At 38.3% G+C, this 17,339-nt stretch overlaps 1 protein-coding gene across 2 annotated transcripts in view; it reads right to left on the bottom strand.

Moving 5' to 3' along the window:
* ITPR2 (inositol 1,4,5-trisphosphate receptor type 2) overlaps positions 1-17,339 on the bottom strand; it is a 461,522-nt gene that overhangs the window by 321,567 nt on the left and 122,616 nt on the right. For both annotated transcript variants that reach the window (XM_045554169.1, XM_045554170.1), the window contains exons 11-13: positions 6,794-6,945; positions 3,165-3,264; positions 2,475-2,635 (exon numbers count right to left, since the gene is read on the bottom strand). In XM_045554169.1, coding sequence (XP_045410125.1) covers positions 2,475-2,635; positions 3,165-3,264; positions 6,794-6,945 — 413 coding nt within the window. The remainder of the gene's footprint in view (positions 1-2,474; positions 2,636-3,164; positions 3,265-6,793; positions 6,946-17,339) is intronic.

Here is a 17,339-nt window from a genome sequence, read left to right as displayed (position 1 = left end):
CTTTTTTCTCTTGCTGTTTCAATAATCATAATTAAATGTTTAGATAGGTAAGAGGGCACAATTTTTTGAGCAATTACAGATCACTCTGCTTCAAAGTCTTTTAGATGCCCTGAAAACTGGTGATGATTAATGGAACGATGACGAGGAAAATTGACAGTCTTGACTGACAGTCACTACACATTAATCCTCCTTGCAGAGCCCACCTACTCTGACGATGATGCAGTGGAATCCAGGAAAGAGAACCTTCTGTTTCCACCTCTTGACAACCAGTACAAGAAAGATGGGAGGGAGAATATCAGCACATAATTAAAACACACTGAGGCACTTTTCTCCCATGAGAGGAATAAAGAAATATGAATAACTTCAAGTTTTATAGAAAAAATATAGAATTAAAATGCATGATAAGAACTTAAGGATAATTGCTAAAGAATAGAAATATGACTTACAACTTCTAAATCAGTAGAGGAAAAAGTAAAATGTGGGGAGGGGGAATATAAATTTTATCAATCTAACAGAAATCAAGAAAGAAGTGAAAGGAAAAGAAAACAAGCTACACTAAAGAAAGAAAAGCAAAAACAAAATAAGAATGAGTCCAAATACATTTATCAATGACAAGGTAATTAAACTTGCAAATTAAAATAGGTGACCAGCCTGAACAGGATCAAGACCCCATCTCTACAAAAAATAGAAACAATTAGCCAGGCATGGTGGCGCACACCTGTCATCCCAGTTACTCCAGAGGCTGAGGCAGGAGAATCACTTGAGCCCAGGAGTTTGAGGTTGCAGTGAGCTGTGATGAGGCCACTGCACTCCAGCCTGGGTGACAGAGTGAGACTCTGTCTAAAAAAAAAAAAAAAAAGACTATCAGATTAGACTTTTTAAATCCTGCCTTCTGCTGCTCACAAGAGACAGAACTAAAGCAAAATGACCAGGAAATCTGAAATAGAGGGATATTGAAAAAGCAGCATCAGTCGAATACTAAACAAAAGATACCTGGTGTAGCTGGTGTAACCACAGTAATATCTAGCAAATAAAATTTAAGGGGAAATGATGTTGCTCTAGGAAGCAACATCAGAAAGCCATCTGACCTGGTGATCACGTATCAGATGACCCCATTCTATTAATAGATCCTAAGGTTCGATCATGGGGAATTAGAAGCACCCCCCAAAACCATAAGTTACATGAAGATATGAGTACAGTCTGTGATCTTCATCACCTCATTAGCACCACATAGACCCAGTCCCTGGCACATACCAACAGTTTAATAATACTGAATTAATCACATCTCTGAACTCTAGATGCTTCAGAGGAGCCCCCACACTTTTTATGTATCCTCAGAGGTAAAACATGGTGCAGAAATGTTGGTTAAAGATTGCATGTGTCACTTCCTCAAGCTCTGAATAGCAGTTAACATCCCTCTATTTTCCCTCCTCCCTCTCCCACAACACATTCCTACTGCTCTCTATTTTGTTGGTGCAGCTATGTAGAATAAGATCCGAAAATTCCACTGAAAAATACCCAAGGCTGAGGATCTTGGAGCATAATACAGGAGCTGTGACTCCAGAGTCTATTCCCAGGGTGGATGGAGGGAGGGAGAGACAGAGAGACAGAGAGAGAGAGAGAGAGAGAGAGAGAGGAGAGAGGATGGAAACAACACAGGCATTCTGAGACAGATCTGTACCATTCTAACATCCTTCCTTGAACCTGGTATCATTCTTCCTGGTTTTGAATAAAAAAGAATATGTAATAATAACTTCATTCTTCATTGGGAAAAAAGTCAGAGTTATCAATTATTTTCAGAAAAAAAATTATATTGATTTCTAAAACTAAGAAAATAACATAAATGTATTCAATTCTGCCAATAAGCTTGACAGTCCTGACAGGCAGCTCTCAATGAATTTTGATGGGAGGTAGCTTTTCTGAAATTGCTAAATTAAGATCAATAATTGCAACTTCATATTTCTCAGGAAAAGCCTTCTCTTTTCTTTATTGTTTTTCACTCGAGAACAGTAGGGAAAGAAGCAGGGGAAATGAAAGTGCATGCTCTCTCCACCACCTTCCTTGGAATCACCTTGAGAGGTTAAGATTCTCTCCTGCAGTAACCGAAGAAGGGCGACTTGCACAGGGTTCCCACCAGTGATGGTGGACCACCCACAATCTAAATCTTTATTTGTTCTTTTCTTCAAGGAATATCTCAGTGCTTAGCAAGGAAGACTGGAAAGATCAGAAAGTAACTGAAAACAACTATTTTCAACCAAGCTAACATGGGAAAAGTAAATATTCCACCAGATTTTAATTTGACCATTTTCATTCACTCAGCATGATCGAGAGGAATCAAGTTCCTGCTTCATTCAGAAGCAGATGTGCTGCTAGTGAGAATGTTCTAAATATTCCCAGTCATTCACATGAGGTTTACTGCAAGAGTTGACAATTGACTCTTGATGACTTAAGAGCCATTTGAAAAAGTTACTAACCTCCTTTCATTCTGAGTTATTGTGCCATTTTCTAGCTTTTTGACTGTGGTCGCCAGCACTTTATTTGCATCATTGGCAAAGTCTAAGTCTCGGACCTCAGACAGAGGGACAGACACAATGGCAAATGCTTCTTTATCTTCTTTTGTTTGGCAGGTTCCAATCTGAAATGTGTTTTTCCATAAGATTAGGTTTTTGAAATAACTATGCAATAAACTTGGAGGACTAACACATTAGTACTTTAAGAAATATAAGATACAAGTAGATAACCCAAACATAGTAATTTCCACATGCATCACCTACTACAAAAGGATGCAGGGACACAGAGATTCTCCGTGCCCATTTCCTAGGCTGCTCCCAAAGCCCCACTGAAACATATCCCTTTCACACTTGCCCTCTGCCCCAGTCTCAACAGAGAAAATGCCCTTCTGGAATTTTCTCCTCTTTCCACACACTCCTCCCATTTGTTTGGTGTCTATGCTGCATCCTCCTCTATCACAGCCCTGCTGCAGCCAACCCACTTATTTCAGCTACCAAAGCAACTGGCAAACACATGTGCTTAATTAAATTAATTGCTACAATCTCTAATATTGGTGAAGACAGATTTTAAGGAACATGTCACATAGCATTCCTACCCTAATCCTATTCACACAGTATTTGGCTGAAAATTAAATCCTCCTCAGTAACATTTACCTTCAACATAACAGGCCTCTCTTCATCAGTGTCTATGGGGATACTAGTACTGGTTACCCACGTGTTGGTGCATAAATGTCTTAACCGAACATATGAGTTCCTAAAAGCAAAACAATATAAAAAACAGATTATAAAAATTAGCATGCTTACATATTGATATATTTAACAGTTTCATATATGATAAGAACATAAAATATCTTAAAATTAGTAATTGACTCAAGATCCCTCTGATTTAAGGAAAAATTCTGAATTACAGGCTATTACAAAGGATGTAGTATTAGTACCTATGCCAGTGGTTCTCAAAGTGTGGTCCTTGGACCAGTGGCTTCAGAATTACTTGGTAACTTGCTAGAAATACAAATTCTGAGATGTCATCCCCATTCACTAAACCAGAAACTGTGGGAGGGGCCCAACAATGAATCCTTTAACAGGTTCTCCAGGCAGTTCCAATACGTGCTAAACTGAGAACATGGATCAAGTAACCACTCAGTTAAAACTGCTGACAGTAGTCCTTTTTGTAGTTTGATTATCTGCATGTGAAAGTATATATAGTCGATTCTCATTATTTGTAGATTCTGTACTTGTGAATTCTCCTACTCACTAAAATTTATCTTTAACCCCAAATTCAATACTCATGGAGCTTTGGGGGTCATTCAAGGACATACACAGAGTGGCAAAAATTTGAGTCACCCAATAGACACATTTCCAAGCTGAGGTCAAATGAGGTGACACTCTGCCTTCTTGCTTCAACTCTCATACTGTACACATATCCTTTTTGTGGTTTTAGTGTCACGTTTTTTCATATTTGTGTGCTCTTTTTTGGTGACTATGATGTTTAAAATGGCTCCCAAGGGTAGAACTGAAGTACTGTCTAGTGTTTCTAAACACAAGGTGGCTGTGCTATGCCTTACAGAGAAAATACTTGTGCTAGAGAAGCTTTATTCAGGCATGAATTATGGTGCTGTTGACCATGAGTTCAATTTTTATGAATCAACAACGTATATTAAACAGGGTGCCTTTAAATGGAAATACACATAAGACAAGGTTATGTATTGATTGACAAAAATGCTGTCACCAGAAGCTTGCAGGAATCTAACCTTATATTTCCCCCAGGAATAATCGTTCGGTACTTGCTAATTCTACATACCATGAATAACAAAAATTGGCTACATATGAATCATGAGGGAGTACCTGAGAAAGGACACCTAGAACTTGCTCCAACCCAAATATTACCATTTTTTAGTAAATCTTTCATTATCTTTTCTTTAACAAATATATGTATAGTGTCTATGAAAAGAAAAGCATATTAAGTACTCTGTCTTCATGTTGCTTAGAGTTCAGTATAAAGGTAAGACATATATATGTCATATAGTATAAGGTAGAAAGCATTAGGGCCAATAAGAGAAAACCAAATAAAATGCCAAGTGCCTCAGGGAAACAGATTCACTCAGCAACATGATTCTGCTCCTTCATAAAAGCAGATAAAATAGAGCCTTTTTAAGATTCCCAGGTGTCCCAACAGGCAGCCAAGGTTGGGAACCACTGCTCTAAGCCCTTGAAACTTAAAGTCTAGTCCACAAACCAGCAGCATCAGCATTACCTGAGAACTCATTAGAAATGCAGGTTCTCAGGCCCCCATTCTAGACTGAATATATCAGAAGCTGCATTGTCATCAGATCCCCAAGTGATTCAGAATACAATAAAGTTTAAGAAGCATGAACTATAGAGTTTAAAGTCTGAGAAACAGTGGACTCCACATTGGAATCATGCGAGAAATGAATGCTTTAAAAAAAAGTAAAGCCTGCGTCCCTCCTCTGAGACCCTGATTTCACTGGTCTCAGTGTGGCTACAGCATGGAGAGGTGTCACCGCTGTCCAGGTGATTCTAATTTACAGCCAACTTGAGAGGCACTGTTCTACCTCAGCGTCTAGTCCCTGATCTGGAAGGGTTACGGCCAGGATTAAATAATATAATATTTATAAAGAATCTGACACGAGACTCAGCACACAGAAAGCGCTCAAGGGTTATATAATAATAGTAGTTATTATTACATGTTAATTAATGGTTAGCTTTAATACAATTAACAAATAAATACATGCTAATATGAAATTCTGTACTATATAGAATAGGGCTTCAACAGTTCTAAATAGTAACGGATTAACACCCCCGTATAAGGCAACGCTCGGGGGCCTTGCCATGGGTCTGCGCACTTTATAGTGAGACCCTTTTATCATTTCCTTAAGCACCCTCTCTCGGACAGAGTTCAAGAAGGACTCCACTTTTGTTGACTTAAATCTAAAATGAGTAAAGTCATAGTAAGGATTAAGATCCCAATTCTGGGAAGAGAAGGCCAGAAGTTCCCTGGATTGGGTAACACATTAAGAGGGGACCCCTTTACAGGTTTATGTTGGTAGAACAGGGAAGAGAGAAAGATGGACTCACAGAAGGTCAAGATTCAACAATGTTTCCCAGGAATGAGAACAGCCCAAAACACCCTGGGAAGCTCAACCAGGGGGTTTCTGGACCGTTAGTACAGCAACTTTTTACCCTCCCTGAAAGGAACCCACACAATGAAGTCTGCATTTTTATGTAGGGACCTTTAGCCTAACCTGCCTGAGGCCAAGTACAATACTGCTCCAACAAGGCCAACTAAGAACCATCCCACTAGACCTGATAGTATGGGAAGGACCCCTTGATGCATCTAGAGAGTGCATCACAGTGCTACTGTCGGAAGGTAGACAGTTGTATACAAAAGAGCTTAACTAAAATAGTCAAATTCAAATAAAAAAATGTAAGATACTCTCTTACATTAAGTTCTGGCTACCTCATTACCAATCCCATACCCCCTCACTCACTTAAGTCCAACTGCACTGGCCTCCTCGCTGGTCCTTACTTAAAAGCACCTAGTAAATTTCAATATTTTTCCATTTTGTGTTTCTCCTGCTTGAAACACTCTTTACAGATAAAGAAGACTTGATCCCTCGACTCATTGGGATCTTTTCTTAAACATCCTAACTCAGGCCACTTCAGAACAATCTTACCTAATAGAACTTCCCATACCCTACCATTTTTCTTCAAAGCATTTTTATGACCTGACCATATATTTTATGTTTATTGCTTTGTTTACTGCCTGCTTCCCCCCTTTGAAAGCATATAACCAGTTTGTTCATTGTCGTCTTCGCAATGCCACAGACAATGCCTGGAATGTCATTGACGTTCATTGAGTATTTGTTGACTGAACGACCACATAAATGAACAGATGGATGGATGAATGAATGAAATGGGGAATTTGGCCTAATAAAAATAAATGACAAAAGTATAAATAGAAATGCTTTTAGATTATTTTCCATTTTAATAACCAAAGGCTATACAAGTTATGAGAATAAATGATTCCTATAAATTTTTCAGAGTTTCTTTGGTCTTACGCATCTTAATTATTTATAAGAATAAAACAAACTATGTTAATCTACTCACAAAAGAGGCACAATGTTTCACACACTTGTTCTTCACTGATGATGTTTGCTCTCTTGATATCACAAAAATTTCATTAACATTATGATTTTCATTCCTTACCTACTGGTATAATTATTCAAAGAAACATCTTTTAGCCATATTATTTTTTTTTTTACCTTGGAACCAGGCAGTCAGCTCTCTGAAGAGTTGTAGCATCCAGCTCAAAAAGGGATGCGATGTCATTTCCATGTGGGACAGAGACCAAAGTGTACATGATCTTCTCCCCTGTCTGGCGTTTTTTCTTTGAAGTTGGAAGGTCTCCATCTCTCTGTTGAGGGGGTGCAAAGTTATTTACTTTTGTTAGGTTTGATACTAAACTCTCCAATTAATCAGAAGATAAGGTTTAAATCCACATGTTACTACAATACTTCACTGGATTACTGAGGTGTCTATTTCACATCATCTGGAAAGAGGAGCTCAGGCCTGGCAGCCTTTGAGGTAATTACTATCCTCAGTGATAAGGTGCACACTCCCGGGGTGGGGAGATTTGATCTGCACAGGCTAACTGTCACAATAGTTAGGGACCCTTCTCTTGTTCCCTTAAACCTATTCACAGAATCGTAGTTTTGACCATTCCACACTTAAAACAAACACAGAGAAGAAACAGTATGTTGAATCCTCTAGATCGCAAAAATTAAGAGCAAGCATGGCAGTGTTTGAGAGTCCATGCCTAACTCCCAAAACATAAATGTGGCATTAACTTGGAGAGGAGGAGAGTCATTAGTAACATTCCCATTCAGTTCATCAGCTTGTTCTATGAGATCCAAGAACATACTATAACTGCATAAAAAATGAAATAAAAGGAGATCACACACAGAAGCCTTCATGATGATGTGAAACTTGGTCAATATTTCCAGCTCACCTTACCATTTTAAGCAGGCAACAACACAAGATTAACAATTATGTATTTTTACTTGAACTTTCCAAAGTCCCAATGCCCCATGGAAGAACTGGATGCACAAGAAACCAAAATGCAATATAGCAAATGCAATATAAGCTTGGTAATTAAGTAGATAAATATAGTTACTTATACATATTTATTAAAGCAATTGAAATTTCAAAATGAGAGAGAAAGAGAGACAGACAGACAGACTGTCATTACCCTATCACGGGAAGGTGCATGAAACTGAGGAAAGAAAGGGATGCTCAAAAGGGAAACACAAGTAGTTCACATCCATCAACAAGCATTTACTTAATGGCTGCTGTGAAAACAAGATATTACGCTTGGTCATTCAAAACATTCACTTGGAGTCTCCTCTCCCCCTTCACCCCAAGATTATGAATATAATTTCCTCAAGTCAGAAAACCTTTCAGTTTCATTCTGGTTTCTTCTGTTTGTGGTGCACAAATCGGTGGCACCACTGAACTGTGAATAGGCAGAGGTTCCTAAACAGGAGCAGGAGTGTGATCTGCTAAATCCCATGTGGCCCAGCATCACCTGGTAGCACTTGTCATCTTTGATTTTCATGTCTTCCACACAGAGACCAAAATTCAGAGTTAAATGAAAGCAGGGGTCCAACAGCAAATTCTCCCCAAGTGGTTTGACCACCACAACAGTTGTTTCTAATCACTAAATATTAACTCTGTTCACTGATCAGAAAAAGGCATACTTAAAATACTACACATTATAAGAGAGGGTGGGTATGTAGGGCAGGAGAAAATGCAGAAACAGTGAGCAAACTATACTTCTGAAATGACACAAAACTTCTCAAGATACCAAAGCCATTTCCTTGGTTGTTCTCACTAATCTCACAACTAAAATTTGAGAGAGAGAAGTTTAGCATTTCCACTAAACAAAAAGATGAGTGCAGTCACCTATAAGAGATGACAGATGAGGGGAGGGGAGGAAGAAAGGGGAGAGAAGGGGAGAAACAGAGGAGGAAGAAGGGGAAGGGAATAGAAGGCAGAGAAGGAGAGGAGGTGGGGAGAAGGGAGGGAAGCAGAGGAAGGAGCAGTGAGTGGTGGTAGTGAATGCTCAACTCCAAATTCAACTGGCCAGGGCCTCAATCCAAGCTAAATAATGCCAGAGGCCTGGAGCCCTTAGACACTGAAGGAGTCACTCTTCAAAGAGAAGATATGAACTCATGGCTAAGAACCTTCCTCAAGTCTTCTGAAAAAATTATCTTGGGTCATGGGTCATGAGACCCACTTTCACAGTGATTTTGCATTAAAGACAGGAAGTCAGAGAATTGAAGACGAAATCTATGAGGGCCCCAAACACCCTCTCATCCTGCAAGGAGAAAGTCTAAATATCTTCAAATAACCCAATAAGAGAGTAGTCTTTCCAGGCAAATGAGTTGGAGAAGATGGCTGCCTAGGTGGCCTAATAGCTTAGGATGGTGGAATCTCAACCTCGGAAAGGGATTTTAGAGATTATCTGTGGGCTGAAAAGACTTCTTCCCAAATAAATCTATGTCAGCTGCTAATCAAGTGAAATTTCTATTACTTGAAATTTATTTCTTGGTTTTTAATTACTCCTCATAGAAATTTAGACAGCCCTTTTTACAGTTTTGCTTATTTTCTGCATTTCAATACTCACAATGGATTGGGAGCAAGATCCTAAAGGAAAAAAAACTAGTTGGAATGGAAAAGTAGAACAGGGAAGGGAGAAGATAAGGGGAAAGGGTGTATGGTACACTAGAAGAAAAACAGAATTGTGTAAGAAAAATGGCCTATGGTCCAACATTATTGCAGGTTCTTTTTATCGGCAGAAAGAAAAACAATGTCGAAAATATATGCAGCCTAGTAAGGACTATAAGTTAGATATTACTATCCCATTTTACAGGTGAGCAAACTGAAGGTCTAGGGATCAAGTTTACAGAATTATCATGTGGTGGAACTGAAAAGCAAATCCAACTCCAACTGATTCCATAGTCCTAACTCTTAACTACAGGGTGTCCCAAAAGTCTCCATACAAAGGAAAAAAATTGTAAAATTTTGTAAATAAAGGTACATTTAGTTACAAGTTCCCATTTTCCTGATGTATGGCAATTTTTGGGACACCCTGTATTATGCTATAGGGAGACCATTATAATCAAGGTGGCTCCCAGAAAACCATCAGCTAACAACCTTGAAAAGATAAACATAACTGACTCTACATAGTTGCCTTTTTTGCTCCACTTTTGTGAGTGCCTTTTGCTGGGCGTATTTTTTTTTTTTTTTTTTAAATAAAAGACTGGCTGGGCACAGTGGCTCATGCCTGAATTCCAGTACTTTGGGAGACCCAGGCAGGAGGACTGCTTGAGGCCAGGAGTTTGAGATCAGCCTGGGCAACATAGTGAGACCCCATCTCTACAAAAAATAAAAAAAATTAGCCAGGCATGGTGGCACATGCCTGTGTACTCCCTGGGAGGCTGAGGCAGGAGGATCACTTGAGCCCAGAGGTTCAGGTTGCAGGAAGGTGTGATCATGCCACTGCACTCTATCCTGGGCAACAGAGGGAGACCTCATCTCTTAAATAAAAATTAAAAAAAAAAAAAAATCAAGATGCCAAGAAAGCCCAGGACAAGATGGCTTCACAGCTAAATTATATCAAACATTCAAAGAATACCAATACTTCTTAAACTTTTCCCAAAAATAGTAGAGAGAATACTACCAAAGTCATTTTATGAGGCCACTATTACCCTAATACCAAAGCTAGACAAAGACACTACAAGAAAACAAAACTATAGGCCAGTATCTCTGATAAACGCAGATGCAAAAATTCCCAGTAAAATACTAGCAAACCAAATTCAACAGCACATCAAACAGTTGGCCAAGTAGGATTTAGCCCTGGGATGCAAGGTTGGTTTCACCATATGCAAAACAACCAATGTGATATATACATTAACAGAATGAAAAATAAAAACCACATGATCATCTCAACAGATGAAGAAAAAGTATTTGACAAAGTTTAACATCATTTCATAATAAAAATTCTCAACAAAGTAGGTACAAAAGGAAATTTCCTCAACATAATAAAGGCCATTTATGAAAAGCCCACAGCTAATATCAGAATTAATGGGGAAAAAAACATGAATGCTTTTCCTCTAAGATCTGGCACAAGGCAAGACTTCCCACTCTCACCGCTTCTATTTAACACAGTACTAGAACTATTAGCAAGAGTAATCAGACAAGAAAAAGAAATAAAAGGCACCCAAATTAGAAAGGAAGAAGTAAAATTATCCCTGCTTGCAGATATCATGATCCTATATGTAAAAAACCCTAAAGAGCCCACTAAAAACTGTTAGAACCAATAAATGAATTCTGTAAAGTTACAGGATACAAAATCAGCAAAGATCAGTCAAAGTTCTTTACACCAATAACAACCAATCTGAAAAAGAAATCAAGAAAACAATTCTATTCACAATATTTCTAACAAGCAAACAAAAATACCCTCAAACACACAGATACAAAGAGAAAGAGAATAGAACAGTAGACTGGTGATTACCAGGGGCAGAAGGAATGGGGAAATGGAGCAAAGGATACAAAGTTACAGTTGTGTAGGATGGATAAAACTAGAGATCTAATGTACAGCATGAGGACTATACAGTTAATAATATTGTGCTGTATACTGGAAATTTGCTGAGAGTAGATTTTAGGTACTTTTACCACAAAAACAAAAGGTAACCATGTGAGATGACAGATATGTTAATTTGCTTGACTTTTAGTAATCATTTTACTATGAAAACAGCCTGTTGTATACCTTAAATATATGTAATAGGAAAGAAAGAGAGAAGGAGGGAGGAAAGTGGGGAGGGGAAGGAAGGAGGGAAGGAAGGAAGGAAGGAAGGAAGGAAGGAAGGAAGGAAGGAAGGAAGGAGTCAAAAGTGTGTTGTTTCATTGATCTATACCATGCAGCTCAAAATGAAAATCCAGGTGTTAAACTAAGATATGGATGGCAAACAAGCAGTTTCCCCTAGAGGCTCTGAAATCTAATGGTGACAAAGAAACAACACTGCTCAAGAAAGCCTGAACAAGGTCTATGCATCCTCTTTTACCGGACCCAGTAGAACACCATGTACAAGTAGAAATTCCTTCTCGAGGTTAAAAACTGTAGGGACATCTGAAATGGAAGATGGTAATGATTATGATGAAAAGGGCAGACAAAGAGGAGAAAGGAGGTTTAAGAGGGGGAAGTGATAATTCTAAAAGAAAGAAAAGGAAGTTTGCTTTTAATTATATCCTCAGTAACATGAAAACTTGGGGAGAAATAGACCAGGAGAATTACAGTCACAAAGAAGTATTATAAAAGAGCTTTCTTTTCCTGGATTTTGCAATGCTATTATAGCCAAAAGAAAGAACCACCAACACACTAAGGTTGTCTATACACAAGAGAAGACTGCCTCAGAATGTAAGAACACAGAAGTTATGAACAAGATCATTCAGTTGTAGAAATAACCCAAAGGATTTTTGTAATTATGTAGACAATGGGATTTGGGCACAAGTGGCTTAAGTGGATTACTGGAAAGGCTCAAACTATGATATTAACTAAGGAAAATAATATATTATCAATTATATTGAACCATGTTTGAAGAAAGGCTTTATTAACAGAAGATCAGCATGTAACCTAAATAAATGGAGAGTCATTGAGCAAAAATTTAAGTTTCTCTCACCACTCTCTAGCGCAGATGCAATGAATGAGTATGTCAGTCTTTGTGGACGAATACCATAACCCTAAAAGAAATATGTGTCATCCAATTTCCTGACCCTCCTGCACACCAATCTTCTAACTATAATTTGGCTTTTGATACAGATTTTCCCTCAAGGAAAATGTACTAATTGACCCAACTATTTAGATCTACTCAGCAACTGAAAGTGGGCATTGCAGTTTATACATCAGTCATTTGTAACTTCTTTTAGCAGGAGTCAATCCTCCTATATTCACTCCTCTTTTGTAATGCTAATGAAATGAATTTTCTAGACTTAGATCAGATCTAGGTTCCTAAAGATTATCCTCCAGCCCACACTCCTTGGTAAGGTTTTCCTGTAAGTGCCCAACAAGACTAGTCAGGGACCTCTCTATTTTGACATCCTTACACTGCAACAATGAGAATCTTTTCCAACCATAGAACAAACTCATTAATTAAGGTTAATTAAAAAAGGTTACTCTGAATTAATTCATACTGTTTAAGACCTGTGAGTTTATTTCAAGTACATATGATAAGTGGAAGGTACTATTCTGGCCTTATATGGTTCGTTATACACAAGTCCTTAGAAAACTGCTTTAATGAATAGAAAAGACCCACTCATAAACAGCATATAAAAATGTTTACATGTGAATACGAGCTTCTAACATGTTTGGAAGTTTTTTAAAACAGTGCTTAAGCATTCCGCTTTTAATATCTTATACTCTGTTAATTTGCTTAACAAATTCTCCTTTGTTAACAGTTTGACAGTAAACTTCAAGCTAGCCCTTGGAATTTGCCTCTCAAACAGTCCCTAATCAAATCTGAATAATGAGTGATAAGTATACAATTTTTAACATATGATTCAAGCTTCAATAAAGAAGAAAGTCAATATTATATCTTTATAAAGCATGAAGACAATTCAGTTCAAAATCGTGTGCTTGTGGCTTTTGTTTATAAACCTACATTGACTTTTAAGAAAAAAGACACAGAAACCCTAGTGCCCTGTACAGAATTACAGAAGCACAATGCCCAACCTCTTGCATCATGAAAATACATTAAGGTACAAGAGAGCTTAAACAGGTGTTAACTTTAACATCAGCTAGCTTTCCAAAACACGCTCGATTTAGGGTAATGCAGGGCCTCTCAGAATGTTAACCTAGTCTACTGAGCTCTCAGCAAACGGGCACTTTTCACTAGGAAGGAAAGGCACAAAGCCTTGGGTTATACAGGGAGAAAATCCCTTTTGAAAAGCCAGCCAAGCCAACTAACGACTCTCCTGGCTTCTGCTGTCCTGGGTCCTGCAGGCAGCCGCACAGCAGTCAGCCCCCAGAACACCTTCTCTGTTGACTCATTTGTGAGTCATCGAATTTTAGCAGAGACATCAACATCACGTTGCAGTTCTGTTGTTGGGAGCCAGAGACATTCTGTAAGAAACAATGTCTGCGTTTTCGGAGCTGATTCAGACCTGTGAGCAGCCGAGGGAGCATAATGATGTGCAGGCATCTGTGTTTGTCTTCACATCTTCCTGCGCTCTCACTACTGACTTTATATAACCACACGACACTGCCATTTAAAGCTGCAAACACTTTTTCTCTCGACAAGGTTCTTAACAAACTGTTATTCTCAAACTGATTCCTAATAGGACTCTCTATTTCTTTCTTTTCCTTATCACCTTATCATTAATCAATATACAGTAAAACTCAAGGAAATTTGGTGGTCTTCTTTCAGAATTTGGTCCCCCCCTGCCCCAAATTCTAGAGAATAGAATTTTCAAGTACATTTCAGCAAAGTTTCCTGGTTCCGGAAACATTTTTGTTTCTATGTGCAAATGCACATAGACAGGTGGTTCTCAGCAGGGGTAGATTTTTGCCCCCCAGGGGGCACTTGGCAATTTCTGGACATACTTTTAGTTGCCACAGTTGGGGACAGAGGGGTATGCTACTGGCCCCCAGTTGAGTAGATGTCATAGATGCTGCAAAACATCCTACAATGCAAAAGGACTTCCTCCCACAACAAAGACTTATCTGGCCCAATGTCAATATTGCTGAGGTTGAGAAACCCCTACATAGACTAAAGACATTCCCATGAAAAACCAGATCACATTCCGTATAAATATGGTAATGTTAAGATGAGTGGTGTTATTCCAAAAAATTCCCCTTCAAAGAGCCATTTGAAAAGATGCAGCCTTTCAAGGAGGAGAAACTAATGACTGTCAAGTTCCCAGCTGGGCTTGACACGGTTCCAATGTTTACAGGGTCCCTGTGGATGCTGTACATTTGTAAGATTGGAAATAATAGACTCCTTTGTAGAATAAATACAGCAATTTGTGTCTTAATGGGCGCTCTAACACACACCACCTCATTTTAGCGGCACCGTGCATTAACCTTTGAAACTTCAAAAATGGAAGGCCACATTTTGATAAAGGTTTCTAAATTACAGGAAAAATATTAACTGAGCATTAAATAGACAACATAGGGAAAATTAGGTAAGAAAAAATTAGCATGGTCACAATGAACTCAGTGTTACTGGAATCCAGATCTGAGGTAAAATAGCAGTCTGTTTTGGGAAACTGATTTCGTATTTCACAGGCTGGAGATAAACTCTGATGGCTCCTCTGTCTTCTTCTTTAGACAGAAACATAATTATTGCTATGTGGTAAAAAGGAGAAACCATATTGTTAACTTTATAGTTCCACATTCCCCGTTCTGTTTACTCTCAAGGTAGGTATTCTAGAGACGGGAAAAAAATTAAATCAAATGTCTCCAGCTGGATGTCTCTATGCAATGACAGATGAGACCCAGTCATAAACTTCTACAGCAAAAGCAGACCCATCTGTGTTGTATGCAATTAAAGGATTGCTAGTGACAACTGCTTAAACAGAACAGCATTCTTTCTCACCTTTAGAGGTGAATGAAGAAATTGTATTTCAGAATAAAAAGAAAGAAAGCTATGAAGTCTAACTAAAAGCTTGATTAGCACAAAGAGTGAACTTCACTGCAAATTTATGACTTAATATTTTCTGTACTGTTGCATAAACCTTCATAGTCTATACAGCCATCCCTCGGTATCTGTGGGGGATTGGTTCCAGGACCCCTGCAAATACAAAAATCTGCTCAAGTGCCTTATATAAAATGCCATAGTACTTGCACATAATCTATGCATAGGCTCCTATATACTTTAAACCATCTCTAGATTACTTATAATACCTAACACAACGTAAATGCTATGTGATTAGTTGGTACCTGTATTGTTTTTTCATTTATATTATTTTCTATTGTTTTTTCCAAATATTTTTGATCTGTGTGTAGTTCAATACACAGATGCAAACCCATGGGTATGAAGGACAACTGTATCCCCCCCACTCTGCTCTGCCCAGAACCATGAGTAGCATCACCAAACATTATATAGCAGAAAGAAGATGAGCACAGAGATTTAATTCACTTGCATGATTTGAAGCTTTGATATCATGTCCTTTTAATAGGAACAACTTACATTTTTAGTCTACTAACATCTTTTATTCAAAGAATTGCCATCTGTCTGATCTCATTTTATCCTCATGGCATGCAGGTAACGTACACAGGGCAAACATTTTTATCCCATTACACAGGTGAGGAAACTGACTCTAAGGAAAGCTACCTGATTTGCCCAAGGTCACACAAGTTAATGGTAGTGCTAGAAATAGAGCTCTCTTGGCCCTATACCGTGATGAAGAAGTCACACAGAATATTATAAAAAGAAACCTTGAGTAAGAGAAAAGCAGCCCCTGACATCCAACAGGTAGCCCAGTACTCTCAGCTACGCCATGTGTTCTCTGTTGAACATCAAGAACTTCGTAGAACATCAACATCAAACAAGATACTCTGTGATTGTGATGGATCAAGACAAAAATAAGACCACTCCCTAGTCATGTCTGAACACAGACAAAATACGGATATCATCCAAGCCACAAAAATTATGAAATGATCCTCTCTCACAGCTAATATGAGTGACTGCTGCTTCTGTAGAAGTCTGTCCTTCCCATAGATAAAATTTAAGATACCAATTACAGAATTACTTCCTCTTCCTAACAGCACTCTTATCCACAGCAAAGCCCGAGTTCCTTAAATCCTCCCCAAAATCACCATCCACAGGCCACAATGCTATAAAAGGTATTTCTAGCATGTTCTTACTGAGATGTCCCACAGTTCCCCACAGTGTTTGTGCTCTCTCCCTGTATGAGAACTTGTTCCACCACAGGTGTGTTCCTGCTGGTCTTTGGCTGGAGGCCGTAGACAAGCTTATAGGAAGAACCAAAGAAGCCATGATTCATACTCAGCTTTTTAAACCTGATTACTGATAGCATTTTCCTAAATCACAGAAAAGTAGGAACCCAAAAATCCTGGGGCAGCCATGGGAAAGCCAACCAGAGTGATAAAACTGAATTATTACAGAAGGTCCACTTGATGGAATAAACCTACCTATATGTTTAGGGACATTTTGACATAAATTAAAGGTTTCCTTGGGGCAATGCCCTGATATTTCAGCTTCATTTGCATTGTGAGCCTGGTAGCCAGATGCAGAAGGGAGTGAAACAGGATCAAATCCAGTTCAGAAATTCTGATTGGATTCACCTCCCCCATGTCAGTATCCTCATAAAACATAAAGCTGTGTACCAATGCAAAGACAGTGGTCATTTTAATTAAATATCCCAGCTCTTTCTATCAAAGGGTAGAATTTTGAATGATGCTGTAGTAATGGCTACCAATTTCAAAAGGGACTGCTAAAATTCCTAAGAAAATTGAATTATAGACTGTCTATATTACATCTAAATATTGGTTAAATTGCTTTAAAACTTGCTTTAAAAAGTCCACTCCATCATCCACAGATTTTATCTGTATTACATCAAATTTTTCTGAATGTTTAATTGGATAAAGAAGTCATGTTGTTACCATGAAGTCATCTCCTTTACAAATGATGATGAAGTAAGAAGGATGAATAATAAATATCTTCATGAAAATTGGCTTTAAAATAAAATGAGGTGTTTTTCAAGTAACATCAGAAAAATACGTCATCT

Source organism: Lemur catta, chromosome 6 (genome assembly GCF_020740605.2).
Source record: "Lemur catta isolate mLemCat1 chromosome 6, mLemCat1.pri, whole genome shotgun sequence".
Classification (NCBI taxonomy): Eukaryota; Metazoa; Chordata; class Mammalia; order Primates; family Lemuridae; genus Lemur; species Lemur catta.
This window is presented reverse-complemented; position numbering and strand designations above follow the sequence as displayed.